Here is a 16,633-nt window from a genome sequence, read left to right on the forward strand (position 1 = left end):
GGATTTTATTCCCGGCTTTGGGGGGAAAGAAAATCTAATACTTCCCCGCCTACAGGACAGGGCTCTGCCTTGTCTACATAGGCCCAGGTCCTGTGTGTAAATTTATGATGATTGCCGGGTGCCGGCAGTAATTGGTATCTGCTGTGTTTAATCACAGTGTGGCCTCCACCAGCGGGCATGCCGCCTACTCAGAAGTGTCCGATCACGTAATAGGTACGTCATCTGGTGCAGCCAAGCCGCCTTGCCGCCATATATCTGTTATACGGTCAGCAAGCGGTTAAAGACCTCCATTAAGTACTATTTAAATCTGAAATGGCTACATCAAATTGTAGTCTTAAACCACTTTAAGGACTCCTGACTCCCTGGCATGTCACATTTGGCATGTAATTTTTTTTTTTTTTGTGGGTGGGGGGGTACCTAGTTTTGACAGGTTTCCGCTCGGGCCGCCTAGGCAACTTGAGCAGAAGTTCTGTCTCCCTCTCTCTCCCTCTCTCCCCCTCTCTCCCTGCATTCTTCATGTCCCAGAAGATTGTCTGGCCATTCAGGACGCACAGTGCGCACCCGGCTGTGAAGCCGCAAGCTGTCACAGCCAAGTGCCCACACTAGTGATGCTGGTGCCAAGGAGAGGGAGAGACCCGAGACTTTGGGTGGCCTCATCGTTGGATCGTGGGACAGGTGAGTGTGTGTTTATTAACCACTTGCCGACCACCGCATGTACATATATGTCGACAGAATGGCACGGACAGGCAAATGGGCGTACAGGTACGTCCCTGTAAATTTGCCGCCATGTGGTCGCGTGCGCGCTGCCGGCTGCGAGCTTCGTGAGTGTGATCGTGGGTCCCACGGACTCGATGTCCACAGGAATATCCGTGATCATCTCGCGGAGAGGAAGAACGGGGAAATGCTGATGTAAACAAGCATTTCCCCTTTCTGGCTAGTGACAGGACACTGATCACCCACCTCTCCCTGTAATCAGGAGCAGTGATCAGTGTCACGTCACACATTGCCCGCCCCCCCAACAGTTAGAACACATCCCTAGGACACACTTGACCCCTGCAGTGCCCCATCCTGGTTAACCCCTTCACTGCCAGCCACATTTACACAAAAATCAATGCATTTTTAATCGCACTGATCGCTGTATAAATGTGAATGATATCAAAATAGCGCCAAGTGTCCGATCTGTCCGCCATAATGTTGCAGTCACGATAAAAATCGCTGATCGCCACCATTACTAGTAAAAAAAAAAAATATTAATAAAAATGCCATAAAACTATCCCCTATTTTGTAGACGCTATAACTTTTGCGCAAACCAATCAATAAACGCTTATTGCGATTTTTTTTTTTTTTTTTTACCAAAAATATGTAGAATACGTATCGGCTTAAACTGAGGGAAGAAAAAAAAATTTATATATTTTTTGGGGATATTTATTATAGCAAAAAGTAAAAAATATTGCTTTTTTTTTTTTTTCCAAAATTGTCGCTCTTTTTTTGTTAATAGCGAAAAAAATAAAAACCGCAGAGGTGATCAAATACCACCAAAAGAAAGCTCTATTTGTGGGGAAAAAAGGACCTCGATTCTGTTTGGAAGCCATGTCGCACGACCGCGCAGTTGTCAGTTAAAGCGTCGCAGTACCGAATCGCAAAAAGTGCTCTGGTCTTTGGCCAGCCAAATGGTCCAGGGCTTAAGTGGTGAAAAGTTAGCAGAAACACTTTTTGTAGCTGCTGACTTTTAATAAACGCAGAAACGTCTGGAACTCCGCTTTGAAAACAGACAACTCTATCTGTGAAAATAACCTTCATTAGTTTCTTTATTTTAGCTTCTGTATGTGGCCACAGTATTTTTCAGGAATTCTAAAAGTCCAGCTCCCTTGAGGCAGGAAATATGTTTCCTTTCTTTGTCTGTATAAGTTATGTTTCCAGTCCTCATGATTTAGTGGGTATGGACATCTTTGTAAACGATGTAGGATGTAACCCATTCATGAAAGTTTGCTGTCTTTATTTTACAAAAAATTGCAATTTCAAAAAACTCACCATGGCTCTTACTAAATACCTTGGACTGTCTACTTTCCAAAAAGGGGGAATTTGGACTGTCCTGGCATTTTAAGGGTCTCTCTCTCTCTCTCTCTCTCTCTCTCTCTCTCCCTCTCTCCCTCTCTCCCTCTCTCCCTCTCTCTCCCTCTCTCTCCCTCTCTCTCCCTCTCTCTCCCTCTCTCTCTATGTTTTATAAGAAAGTAGAAAATTATTTTTTTTCTCAAATGTTTAGTTTTTATAGCGAAGTATAAAAAACCCAGTGGTGATCAAATACCACCAAAAAAAAAATGTAAGATTTCTTTTTAAGTTCTTTATCAAATTGGATGTTTTTACAGTCTTATCTAAGCCTAAGTTCACACTAATGCAATTGGGGAAACACAGCAAATCCTGTGTGTTTCCTACACTGCATTGAAATCGCATGGTATTCATGCAAACTGCTGTGGGTGTCAAATGTTAAATTAATGACACCCCTAAACCTCTTGCAAAGCACCGTACCAGAATCGGATTGCATGGGCGTGAACAATCTGATCCAGGTGCTGCAAAAAAAAAGTTCCTGCACCATTTTGGTGCGGATGCAGTGCGATTTGAGCTATACAAAATGAATGGCTCAAATGTCACCGCACAGACATCGCATGTGATTTGCACAGGAATGTGATGTGAATCATGTGGTGTCCTGCACCGCACAAGGCTAAAAGTACCGGCCTCAATCTCTTTTAAAAGTTTGTATTTAGCCTAACGTCAAATGTAATTGCTTGCAAAAACGAATTCAGGAACTTACGCAATTTTTGATGGAGAAATTGGCCCCATACATAATCAAGAGTCTCATCATTTTGTAACGATTTAGTCTGACTCCATCGTGCATTGGTGTATCCCCTTCCTGTGGAAAAAAAATATGTTCATATTTTTACAGAATTCAAATGCATTGAACTGGTTTTGTGGCGTATTTAAAATGTTTGGCTTTTTATTTTCTCAAAAGACAGAATGAGTTATAAATTAGTTATTAATAAAAAAAATATACATGGTATTTTATTTTTCATATTATTGGAATTATCGATTGCCAAATGGTGTTGGAAATCAAGCTGTCAGTGTAGAGAACGTGGCTGTTCAGTGGGTATCTTTAGAGGGGGTGTTCCCATGGGGCATTATCTGCATGGTGGGTTTTTTTTTTGCTCTCCTCTTCTTTTTTTAAGTTTCCTATAACAATCCTTATACATACATGCACCTATCTGAATATTGGCCTTGAACTGTATCTGAGAGTCTTTTAAAAAATACATGTTAGACTATAAACTATTTTTGTAATAGGAACTTGTGCAATCAATTTATATATATTTCTCATCAATTTACAGACATGTGAATTCAGAAACATTCTAGTTATACTGCCGCCTACAGGTGGTTGGGATACTGGCAAACAATTACTCCTCCTATACCCAGAATGCCTCCATTTTTTGTGCTCTAGGAGCTTGGATGCCTTTCCTTCAGATTTGGTAAAAAAAAAAATTATTTTCACACTAGACTTCCCTGCTTCCTGGAATTTTTCTTTTCAGTGATTTTAACTAAGATTCCTCACTACAACGATGCTTAAAGCTGTTGTAAACCGCAGCTGGTGAAAAAAAAAAAACACTTGTAAGGCAATTGCATAATTATGGAATAATTCCCTTAGAACAAAGCCCTTCCACGGCACGCTGTCACCGATGAGAGGGCTGGCAAGTTCCCCTGGTTTTTCTTCCGAGTTCGCATGGTCCGGCTGTGTGATTGTCCGGAGCCACAAAGACATCATTCCTGCGCATGCACGCAGGAGCCTCAGTTCTGGCACTAAGCTCTGAAGTTCTGGCAAGGTATGCCGGACCTTCTGAGTGCATTCGCCAGTGATGTCACTGGCTACATGCAGGGTGAATATCTCCTAGATGGTTTAGGAGATATTCATGTTACCTTGTTATAGGCTTACCTGTAGGTAAAAATAACAAAGCAGGCTTTACTACCACTTTAAGCCAGTTTCACTATAGCCCCAGTCTGAATTGGCATTTCCTTGGCCTGGCTTTGGAGGCTGTACCCAGGCCTGACAACATGCATGGCTAGCCTAGAATGTGACCTTCAGGCACTGGGCTCTACATTGTGGTGCTTTCCAGACCGGAGTGTATTGTGTTAGCTGGAAGCACATTTCGGGTCCAAAAACGTGGTGAAGTCCCAGTGTGTTGGTGGTCAGATATAAATTATAGGGCAAAGTTTCCCAAACCTGCCATCACATTCCATCAAGGGTATGTGTTTCAAAAGCAACCTTACTTAAAAGCTTGCATGTAATATCTAGCGTAATTTACTACTGTGGGTAACTTTCAAAGACAAGTTTGTGAAACCCTTTTTTAGGGTGTTCTGTACAACCCCAATTCCAAAAAAGTTGTGATGCTGTGTTAAATCTCCAGTTTGTTTTGCAAATCTCATAAACCCATATTTTACTCACAATGGAAAATGGAAAACATATCAAATGTTTAAAATGAGAAAATGTACCATTGTAAGAAAAAAATAAATGTAGCTTTGAAATTGATGGCTGGAACACTTCTCAGAAAAGTTGGGACAGGACCGTGTTTACCACAGTGTAGCATCCCCTCTCTGTAAAGCTCTTGGAACTTAGGAGACCAGTTGGAGTTTTGGGAGAGATATGTTTTCAATTTTTGCCTGATGTAGGCTTCTAATTGGTTAACATACAAGTCTGAGATTTTTTTTTTTTTAAGTATACAACAGTCATTCTTACCCGGTCTTTGGCATTTAAATCAGCTTCACATGCAATGAGATGTTCTGCGCACTCATACTTTCCACATCTGACTGCTACGTGGAGAGGAGTACTGAACAGCTAGAGAAACGGAGATGGAGATCATTCACTAAACTGTACATGGGTCTGTGCAGTTGGGTAAAAATAGCTGCTTGAGTATATCAGTAGCTGATGAGTTTGTGAATATATAAATAACTTCATATGTAAACCAATAAGCTTTCATTCTGAGAGATCTGCTATTTCAACTGTAACACTCTGTCAGAGAACATATTTCCTATTTATATTAGCATATTGTACAGGCTGTTATCTCTAAAATAAAACTTGCTTTCCGCAATAAGGCCTTGTCCACACTACTTGTTAACAGTCATAGATAAGACCTAAAGTAAAATAGAAGGTTTTTAAAAATAATTTGATGCACTGTAACCGACTAACAGCAAAAGTTTGTTCTTTTTCTGTTGTTTTGGTACGTGTTTTTTTTTTTTTTTATGATTTGGATGCGGTGGTGATGAATCTGAATTGCTGTCAGGATTTTATCGCTGTGTCCCCATGCAATTAACCACTTAACCTTTGGAAGATTTACCCCCCTTCATGACCAGGCCATTTTTTTGATACAGCATTGAGTTTACTTTAACTGACAATTGCGCAGTTGTGCGACACTGTACCTAAATAAAATTTATGTCCTTTTTTTCCCACAAACAGAGCTTTCTTTTGGTGGTATTTAATCACTTCTGCGGTTTTTATTTTTTGCGCTATGAACAAAAAAAGACTTTGCTAGACCTGCTATAAAACATATAAATAAAAAAAATAGAAAAAATCAAATTTCTTCATAAATGTAGGCTAATATGTATTCTGCAACATATTTTTAGTCAAAAAAATCACCAATAAGCGTATATTGATTGTTTTGTGCAAAAGTTATAGTATCTTCAAAGTATTGGATATATTTATTTATTTTTTTACTAGTAATGGTGGCAATTAGCAACTTCCAGCGGGACAGCGATATTGCGGCAGACATTCTGACACTTTTTGGGGACCAGTGACACTAATACAGTGATCAGTGCTAAAAAATATACACTGTTGCTGTGCTAATGACACTGGCTGGGAAGGGGTTAAACATCTAGGGCGATCAAAGGGTTAACTGTGTGCCTGTGTGTGTGTGTGTGTTTATGTGAACGGTGGGAGGTGCTTTTACTAGGGAAAGAGATGGAATTTCTTCTTTGCAGGGACACAAACTCCATCCCTTTTCCAGTCAGAATGGTGACCTGTCCTGTTTCCATAGGCCGATCGCAGTTCTGTCTCTTTGCCCGACTATCTTCGGGTGCCAGAGGACACCAGGTACTGTGAACCCGGTTATGGGCTGTTGTGTGTAATCTCAGTGGAAGCGAGCTGCCGGCGGCATGCACGCCCCCTACCCAGAAGTGCGGGATCACATGTGTGTGTGTGTATACATGATCCAGGCCACAGGTGCCAACCTGTAGCAGTAAAACTGCTATAGGGTGGACGGCAAACAGTTTAAGTGCAACTAAGGACTCCTGTATGACAGTATAAACAAGTACCAAATCCTGTTGGTATGTCACAAACTTTATTTTTCCTGAGTGAGCCAAACCATCCTCCCTGACACTGCAACTCACAATGTGGGGGTTTCAATAACAGAGGCAGCACTGTCATTCCAGAAAGAAGTGGTCTCGGCTAGGTGTGTCAGGTACTGATTGACAAGCTTGTGAATCAGCGATGACCATGCTGATAGCCACATACCCTGCGTCTTCTCATTCCACTGCAGAAACTGTCTGCGGGAGTGTGGCAGCTCTGTTGTGAATTCAGGAGCAGTGCAGCATTGTTTCTGCAACATTAGGTGGACTTCACTGACAGGCTCAACCAACTTTGTGTGGAAATTTACAGGGGGACTTAGAGAGAATGGAAAATGCAAAAGAGCTTATAATAGTTTTTTTTCTTTTCTTTTCTTTTTTTTTTTTTTTTAATAGGAAGCCATATTCCTACATAAAGCTGAACTCCAGGAATTCAGCCATTTTGATAAATGTACAGGCATACTATGGGGCTTATTTACTACAGCTGGAGAGTGCAAAACCAGGCTCACTTCCACAACAAAACCAATCCGCTTCCAGGTTTTATTGCCAAAGCTTAATTGAACAAGCTAAGGTTAGAAGCTGATTGGCTATCATGCACAACTGCACCAGATTCTGAGTACACATGCCTTAGTAAATCAATCTGTGAGTTACTGTAAGTCCAGCAAGGTGAATGCCACCTCCTGGACTTATCTTTTAAGTTTACACCTGTGTAATCAAAGATAGCTGTCTTGTTGTTATTAGAGTCCCTGCTGGGCTTCTAATGTGCCCCTGTGTTTTTTAAGCAGGAATAGGCTCCCTCCAGGCATGCCGGTCCTTAATTTATCCACTGCTATATATGCTCCAACTTAAAGACTCTCAAAGTTTAGATTACATACAGATTCAAACAAGGAAGTTTCCGCTCCAGGTGAGCAATCACTACAGTCCGCATGTGTTGGGTGCAAGCCACGGCTCACCACGGATGATCCATAGGAAGAAAAGCACCACAGGAACGTTCCAACGATTTTATTCCAAAAATAGCAAATGACGGCCAACAAAAACAGAGTGCCCGAACCCAGGAGGTGACGCATGCATATCACACTGACCTCAGAGCTTCTTCAAACCTGGAACGTTCCTGTGGTGTGCAGCCGTTCTTTTCTTTCTTAGGTTACATACACACCGATGCAAATAGTAGTGGTAGAAATCAGATTTCTGCTGTCGCTCTCAGAGGCTAGGTGCAGCCATCTGCCCCATTCGCTATGACAGGTCACTGATGGCCACAGCTATTCGCGACTCTCTGTACAGCCAGCAATTACCTGTGTTGATCGCTGCTGGTTGCACACAAAGTGATTCTAATACTTCATTTTGAGTTTGAGGTACATTTCAGCTATGGTGTTCAAGAAGTATAATCTACCTTGTCTCTTGCGTTGATGTTTGCTCCTTTGTTTAGTATATATTTCAGAACTTCAACACTTCCACCTCGGCAGGTCCAGTGAATTGCTGTGGATTCAAGCTGTGAACAGAACAAAAATATCCCTTTGACCAATTGGGTCTTGCTACTGAATTCAGATAGGTAAGGATACAGAACACATGGAAGATTTCAGAATGGTCAAGAATAAAATCAAGAACAGTGATCTGTATATACTTCATTCATACAGGATATCTAGGTATACTATGTATAGACTGCATTTTTATAAAAGAATTGTTAATTATTATTATTCAAAATTGCACGTAAATGGTTTTAGTTTAGTCAAGTTAAGGAAAATTAAATCCTACTTGGGGGATATTTTGCCTGATAAAATCAAATTAATTTGTGATTAAGGCCTTTCATTTTTTATTATTAACTACATGGAAGATTTTGACCAAGGGAAAAAGCTTTTATTGCACTTAGCAGGAGGGGGCAAAGGTAGATCGGCATGAGTCTATTATTTTCCCTTTTGGCTTAAGTGCCTTGCAAAATTTGGCAGCCATTTGTCAACAAAATTATAGTTTTGTAATTTAGTAATATTTTCCAGTGACCTCTCCAGCAAGCTAGCTTCTCTGCTGCAGCTATTTTCATTTTTAATGACTGATGTATTGGAAATAATTCACATACCATGTCATGGAATTCTAGGTCTGCTCCAGCTTCAATTAACTTCTCAAGAATGGCAAGGTGTCCTTCCGAACATGCTCTGTGCAGGGCCGTGCGTCTGTACTGTTAAGAAAGACAACCAGGTTTATAAAGCAAGTAGAGTAAACTATGCTTTTTAATGATGGACAGACAGTCTGCTAAGGACGATGTTTCAGGGTTTGATATAGAGCTCTATTTTCAGAAGGTTAGTGTAATTTTCAAAGTCTGGCACAAAATATTAGGAAAAAATGCTCCTTAAACCACTTTTTATTTAAAAAAATTCACTGCTTCCTTTTAATTGATTGTTTTTTCTTTTGTCACCAGTGGTTGAGGGCCCAGGTACTCCTGTACCTTGCTCTTTTCACTGAGAATGGCATCTTTACCATTAGCATCACTTCTCCCTTGCAGTTATTCTGGAACAGAGCTTCTGAGACGTATTTATGCAAATCTGACATTTGATTTCTTATGTATTACCATCTTGTCTCCTTTTCATCATTTGCATATTTCCAATAAGAATATTAGTCATAATTGGAGGATGGCTGCTAGTATTTCACCTTGTTAATAAACACGCAACTACTCATTATTGTCTATTTACAGAATTATCCAGGACGTTTCCTTTTATCTGATGTTCTTTTACTATGCCCTCCTACACCAAAGTTAATAGATTTGCTCCTGCTTGTCATAGCGTCTCGCTCCTCCTGCTGCAGCACAACTTCCAAAAAAGACATACTTTCAGTGGTCATGGCAAGTTGCCAGGTCTGTGGAATCGGGTGCGGGGGCTGCACTGCCAGATTCCCTGAAATATTAAGCAGGTTGGAGAGACTGAAGTTGACGCTGCTGTGCACCAACTTTTGAACATCTACAAATCTATATTTTAAAAAGTGTAAAAGGGAACGGAACCATTACGGGATATCTCTACTATATCATTTATTAAGCCATTTCTCCTCCCTGGGAGGTGCGTATGAAAGCCATATTGTAGTGACATTGGCAAGCAGCATATCTCTCAAATACAGTAATAGCAGAATGCTGACTGACCATTGCCCAATGCTTCTAAGGAGAAACATTACTTATGCTTTTAAAAAGGAAGATTTTATTGCTCATCGGACCATTTTCTGTTTACCAATTTGTGTCACGTTTAAATACTTAAAAAGCTGTAGCCTACATAAATCTTATACTTGAGCCCCTTGATAGTATGTCAGAATTAACCACAATGTGTAGTAATTTTTCAGAAAGATACAGAAATCCGGTCAGATCTTTCATGTGTGTTGGTGCTTTTCCCTTAACTTAGCATTATATCAGGTTGTACTGACAGAATTAGATCATGGGCATGCGTACAAAGATAAATAAGGTCAGTGTTCAGTTAGTGGGATCATGTGCAGGCACCTCTGAGCTTGAATCTTCTTTGTTATAGATCACAGTTTTAAATAAAATTTATACTGAAAGGAATTTGTATATTACTACTGGTGACCTCCTAAAATCTGAATTTCTCTACTGCAGGGGTCTCCAACTGGCGGCCCTCCAGCTGTTGCGCAACTACAAGTCCCAGGAGGCATTGTAAGGTTGACATTTACAAGCATGACTCCCACAGGCAGAGGCATGATGGGACTTGCAGTTTTGCAACAGCTGGAGGGCCGCCAGCTTGAGACCCCTACTCTACTGGCTCGGAACAAGTATGGAGGAAATGAGGTATAAAATCCCGATCAACATTTTACTCCTGAGTCAGTGACTCAGTGTTGACATCAAGGGATAACCATGACAGCCAGACAGCTAGTATTTTCAGAAGAAGACACCATTGGCAACCTATATACTAATACAGAGTCGTTGCCTTCAAAGTGAAAGAACACCAGAGCATGCAGAAGTTCACAATAAAGGTAACCTGTTTTATCTAAGTTTGTCAATATCAGTATTAATTTAATTAATTAGCTGTAATCCCATATTATATTTGCCATGATCATGGCCATTCTGGAATATTATAGGCTGTAGTCATATTCCTAAATTATGGAGCTTGTTTCTATTAGAACAGTGATGATTTATTAAGGTAGATGAGCTTAAGAAATAAGTTTGTAGTGTGGGAGAATCTGAGATGTTTACTATAATAATCTAGCTACCTCCTGTATTTCAGCTGTTGCTGAACTGCAACATCCACAATGGATGCTCAGCTTATTGCTGCAATGCCAAGCATGATGGGCATTTTAGCTAAGTGCCAGATGAATTCCTCAGCTTTGCCAGTTCCTGCTTTAAATATTTTTCATTTTAGCATATGCTATAGGTAACCTATAAAGATAAAAAAAAAACATCCTACCTCATCACAGGCATTTGGATCTCCACCATCTGCCAGGAATTTTTCAATGATGGGCATCTTGTTTTCTAGTGCAGCTTTTAAAAATGTTGCTTCGTCCACGTGTTCAATCTAAAAACCATATATTGTGCTTTTTGTGAGTGTTACATTTTTCCCACATAATTCATTAATTTATCAGTTTATTTAAAACTTACCACTGGCTCTGGTTCTGGTTCCTTGACCACAGGTACTTTCACTTTTTTGCATCTTTTTCGTTTTCGTAGTTTTATTATAGTTTGCAGGTCTTCCAAGTTGTCTAGCTTTGGTCTTTCATCTATCTTCTTTTTGAGGAGCTAAATACAAAACAAGTTTTGCATTATCATCAACTAGCCAAAAAGAAAACCTGACTGGGATTTTAACCATTCTTTAGCCAAAATTAATAAACAAAATGTTTTAGATTTAGATATACTATATTTTAACATCCAGCATATTTATTCAATAGTGCAAAGAGAAGTCTGCCACAACAACAAATTTGTTCATCAAATTGAGTTATTCTGTTTAAACTACTGATATTTGAAATTCTAAGTAGCTACATTATTATTACTATTATACAGGATTTATATAGCGCCCACAGTTTGTGCAGTGCTTTACAACATTAGGGGAGACAGTAATTACAATACAATAGCTCGTTAGAGCTTACAACATCTTTTGTTTTTAAAATTAATAGACCCCATCTGCTTGTTTGCTTTGCTTTTAAAATCTCTATCTTTGTTAACAGTAATCTATAACATATATATGTGGTAAGAAGTCTTTACATCTTCGGTCTTGGTTTTGTTTCATCGAGAGACCGCTTATGTAGCTAAAGTTCATACTCATTATGGTTTGATAAAATGTCAACAACTGCATCTTAAAGGATTAGTGGGGATATCCTCCGATGATTCACTTATTAGTGCAGCATGCCCTGTCCTTTTTTTTGCTACAGGATGCAATATTTTGTTACTGTAGATATTCAAGGTGACATTGTAGCATGCAAACTCAACAAAAGACCTTTGCACTGGTGCCATTGGGGTTGTACATTTGCCAATTGTGACCAGAGCTTATATCCTAGTGTACTGTGATTTTTGTGTTGCAGGTCTCTCACTGTGGATTTACCTGTCAGTCAATAGATTCCTTTATTATGCTTATGTAGGCATATGTACTGGGCTTGTTCTGTGGTTTTTATGGCTAAACCCATAGGGCGCCATTTATGAGTTCTTATTGCCAGACAGATTGGTTATAAATGCTTTTATCTAGACTGCTTGGTTAACAAATGATTATGACTAGACAAATTGGATATGAGTGTTTCTAAAAAGATTGGTTAGGGTAGTGCGGTGCCATTGATCACATTTTAGCAATTAACCAGATTCATTAAGCTAGTATGGCTGGTAAAACTGTGCTTATTTAATCATATTGAACAAATGGCCAGTTACCACAACCTTTTGAAAAGCGAGTAGTCTATTCTTTGCACACACAAATAAATGCAAAACTGTGACAATACATCCCTGTACTGTACAGATTACACACTATACAGGTAATATGATTATCAATACCTCAGCTTTGAGCTTTTTCTGCTCTGCTTGTTTTTCCTCCTCACGTTCAAGCAGTGATTTTGAAGTTGTCTTTAAATCGTCTTGTTTCTCTAGTGTTATGGCTGTTTCATATTCTCCATGCCTAAAATTTCCTGTTACAAAATCTCCAGTGTCTTTTTCTGTCCTCCTTCCAGTCACCTGTTGATTCATATGAATAAACATAAAAATCCTCACCCCACTTATATGGTAGTTTACCATTAAAAAAAAAACCTTTATATGTTGTTTGATTTGTTGGCCAACTGAAAACTCAATATACATTAAAGAACAGATGTAAAATTTTCCCCAGATGACATACACAAATGATTATCTATTTACACCAAAATGAATTTGGTCTTCTTTACAGTCACCTGTTGATTCATATGAATTAACATATAAAACCTTATCCCATGTATATGGTAGTTTACCATTAAAAAAATAAAAAGTTAAAAAAAGAAAAACTTTTTATTATGATCGATCTGTTGGCCAGCTGAAAATGCAATATACATTAAAGAACAGATGTAAAATTTTTCCCAGATGACATATACAAATGATCCATTTACACCTAAATTAATTTGGGGAAGAAAGGTAAATTAACTACATTCAACCAGTTTCTCTAATCTTGGCTGTGATCAGTTAGACAAAATGTATTTCAAACTCTAAGCAAATTACGGAGAAATATAATCTAGTAAGGAAACCGCAATAATCTGTTTGGGCGAAGGACTGAGAAATAGCTCATGTCCGTTGAGAGAGGTTTTTCTCTTTTACAAATTTTTGCATTTTATACAAATAGCTATTCCTCTTCTACATCAAGGATATTTGAAGATACCTTGTTGATTTGAATACAATCCCTTTTACAATGTAATTCTAGTAGTAGAGCAGGAAAGTAATAAACATGTTCAGTACAGTTATTTAAAACAACTAACCACCTTCAATGGGAAAAAGATATATAAAAAAAATCTTATTTAATACAGGCCCCGTCCTTCCAAGAAGCTAGGGATCTTGGACATCCACTAGCAGCAGTAGAAACGTTGACCAATATCCAAGTAATAGTCATTGGCAATCATAGTTTTTTAGTAACTTAAGCAAAGGCTACTGTGATTTTTATAGTGTAGATAATGTGTGAGTGGTAAATAGCAGCTCATAAATTCCATACAATATATGTTTCATGGTCCTCTCAGAGATGGATTATGGGCTAAGGAACATCCTTGGTTTGGGTTTGCTTTCATGTTGAGATATTAGGTAGTATATCGTCACATCATCACACTTCAAACACTAAATAACGTATGTGTGTGTGTTTTTTATATATATATATAATGTGTGTGTGTGTGTGTGTGTACTGTCCTCTTGATCTTCATTCTGAACTTACAAGTATTTAAATACCTTTCTTGTTAAGAAGAAAACCTCAAAAAGTACATAAAAAGGGTGTTAAGCTAGTATTAGCCTTAATTTTAAACAGGAAAAAAAATTTAAATCAGTGCAGTGAAATGTTTAGTTCATAGCATAAGTACTCAGATGCAATGATTTTAAGTTTTAATAGAAAATAGAACAATAAACCTACCAGGTCTTCTACTTTCAGAAGCATTTTGCCTGTGGTCTCCTGCAATGTCCTTTCCCGATGTTAACCTTAATTATGTTAAGTTAGTTCTACTCCAAGCCTTGCCCTGTTGTGCTTTATATACTGTGTCTCTGGCAAGGTTGAATGAGGTAATGTTCCAACCTGGGAACCAGCATCTATGGACCTAGCTCAGACACAGAGATAGGTGCTTTCTCATTCCAGACATGCTAACTAGCCAGATCTTGTGTCATGTGAGACTCCAGGAAGGGAGGGCAGGAGTAGCAATGGGCCTTATGATGAAAAAAAAAAAAAAATCCCGTACACTAACCACATTGCATACCCCAGTCCATATGAAATGCGAGATGACCATTTCATTGGGAGTGACTAAAGAGCTCAGCAATGCAAGTCATTCTATCTGTACCAGTAATAACAGCTGTCTGTTGGTCTTGCACTAGTTTTGTCAACTGACAGCCTGATGACTAAAAGATGCTTGAAAGAGACTTGAATTAAAGTCCCCATGCAATAAATGAGCTGTCACTGCCGATTTGGGGCAGGGATTTCTGTTTCATTTCATGTCATGGTTGACACAAGGCTGTGGGGGAGATAGGTGGAATTCCAGTAGCATTCTATATTTGTTGTTCTGAATTTTCCTGAGAATGTAACAGTAAGCCCTGTGTCTCCTAAACTAAAAATGACAATGATGTCACTGTGACCGACCCATTTGTGTATAAATACAACAAAGATGCCGTTTTTTATTTAAAGGCTAGTAAACAAGTTGTGAATCTAATTATACACAGGCATATTTTAGGACAATAATAGAGAAGGGTCTTCTGTTGATAGAAAAAATTGCTACACGGAGGAATGGCCAAACTTATTTAACCACCTCAATACAGGGCACTTTCACCCCCTTCCTGCCCAAGCCATTTTTCAGTTTTCAGCGCTGTCGCACTTTGAATGACAATTGCGCGGTCATGTTACACTGTACCCTAATGAAATTTTTATCATTTTTTCCCCACAAATAGAGCTTTCTTTTGGTGGTATTTGATCACCTCTGCGGTTTTTATTTATTGCGCTATAAACAAAAGAAGAGGGACAATTTTGAAAAAACACAATATTTTTTACTTTTTGCTATAATAAATATCCAATTTTTTTTTTTTTTTAACAAATTTTTTCCTCAGTTTAGGCCGATACGTATTCTTCTACATATTTTTGGTAAAAAAAAATTGCGCTAAGCGTATATTGATTGGTTTGCGCAAAAGTTATAGCGTCTACAAAATAGGGGATAGATTTATAGCATTTTTATTATTTATTTATTTTTTACTAGTAATGGCGGCGATCTGCAATTTTTATTGTGACTGCGATATTGCGGCGGACACATCGGACACTTTTGACACATTTTTGGGACCATTCACATTTATACAGCGATCAATGCTATAAAATTGCATTGATTACTGTGTAAATGTGACTGGCAGGGAAGGGGTTAACACTAGGGGGCGCTCGAGGGGTTAATGTATTACCTAAGGAGGTGATTCTAACTGTGGGGGGAGGGGACTGACTGGGGGAGGTGACCGATCGCTGTCCCTATGTACAAGGGACACGCCATCGGTCTCCTCTCCTCTCTGACAGGACGTGGATCTGTGTTTACATGCACAGATCCACGCTCCTGCTCTGTTACCCGGCAATCGCGGGTGCCCGGCGGACATCGCGGCCGCCGGGCACGCGCACCGGGTCCCGAGCGACGCAGCGGGCACGCGCGCGCGCCGCCGGCGGCGCGCGCACGCCCCCTAGTGGCTCGGAAGGCGAGGACGTCATATGACGTCCTCCCAGAACAATAGAAGCCTCGTCCAGCCGTCATATGACGGTGGGCGGTGGCTTAGCGGTTAAACATTTTTACTCTTGTATATGTATGTTTGATAAAGGCATTGGTATGCCATAAACCAAAAGGAGTGTTTTTTTAAGAACTGCAGAAAACAAAGGAAAAGTGAAGTATATGAAAACCAGGGGTCTCCAAACTTTCTAAACAAAGGGCCAATTTACCATCCTTCAGACCTTAAGGGTCCTGAACTGTGGCCAGTGGGAATAGAAAATGCTCCGGTGTCAGTGGGAGTAAACAGTTCCAAGGATTTGTGTTCAGTGGGAGTAAAGAAATTACATAGCACCTGTGATCAGAAGGAGGAATAGTGTCCTATCATTGGTATTGGGAGCAATGGTGCCCCTTTGTTGGTGTCAGTAGAAGGAATAGTGCCCCATTGTTGGTATCAGTGGGAAGAATAGTGCCCCATTGTTGGTGTCAGTGGGCAGGATAGTACTTCATCATTGGATGGAATAGTGCCCCATTGTTGGTGTCACTGGGAAGAATAGTGCCCCATCATTGGTATCAGTGGAAGGAATAGTGCCCCATTATTGGTATAAGTGGAGGAATAGTGCCCCATTATTGGTGTCAGTGGAAGTATTAGTGCTCCATCATTGGTGTCAGTGGGAGGAATAGTGCTTCGTTGTCAGTGTCAGTGGAAGGAATTCTGCCCTGCTGTTGGTGCTAGTCAAAGGAATGGAGCCTTATCATTGGTGTCAGTTGGAGGAATAATGACCCGCATTGTTTGAAGTAACAGTGCCCCAAAGGACTGATAGACAAGAAAAGGGCCACATCTGACCCACAGGCCGCAGTTTTTGGGCCACTGGTGTAAACCCTAGCTGGATAGCATTTATCCCTGTAGAGTAGACTTCAAAAA

The 16,633-nt window shown here is 39.7% G+C and overlaps 1 protein-coding gene across 2 annotated transcripts in view; it reads right to left on the reverse strand.

The window, feature by feature from the left end:
- The window catches only part of ANKRD1 (ankyrin repeat domain 1), a 49,932-nt gene extending 35,751 nt beyond the window's left edge, over window positions 1–14,181 (reverse strand). For both annotated transcript variants that reach the window (XM_073596399.1, XM_073596398.1), the window contains exons 1-8: window positions 13,908–14,181; window positions 12,332–12,508; window positions 10,958–11,095; window positions 10,767–10,874; window positions 8,450–8,548; window positions 7,769–7,867; window positions 4,778–4,876; window positions 2,810–2,908 (exon numbers count right to left, since the gene is read on the reverse strand). In XM_073596399.1, coding sequence (XP_073452500.1) covers window positions 2,810–2,908; window positions 4,778–4,876; window positions 7,769–7,867; window positions 8,450–8,548; window positions 10,767–10,874; window positions 10,958–11,095; window positions 12,332–12,508; window positions 13,908–13,931 — 843 coding nt within the window. In that variant the 5' untranslated portion in view covers window positions 13,932–14,181. The remainder of the gene's footprint in view (window positions 1–2,809; window positions 2,909–4,777; window positions 4,877–7,768; window positions 7,868–8,449; window positions 8,549–10,766; window positions 10,875–10,957; window positions 11,096–12,331; window positions 12,509–13,907) is intronic.
- Window positions 14,182–16,633: the final 2,452 nt, after the last annotated feature.

This window comes from Aquarana catesbeiana, linkage group LG08 (genome assembly GCF_042186555.1).
Source record: "Aquarana catesbeiana isolate 2022-GZ linkage group LG08, ASM4218655v1, whole genome shotgun sequence".
Taxonomy (NCBI): domain Eukaryota; kingdom Metazoa; phylum Chordata; class Amphibia; order Anura; family Ranidae; genus Aquarana; species Aquarana catesbeiana.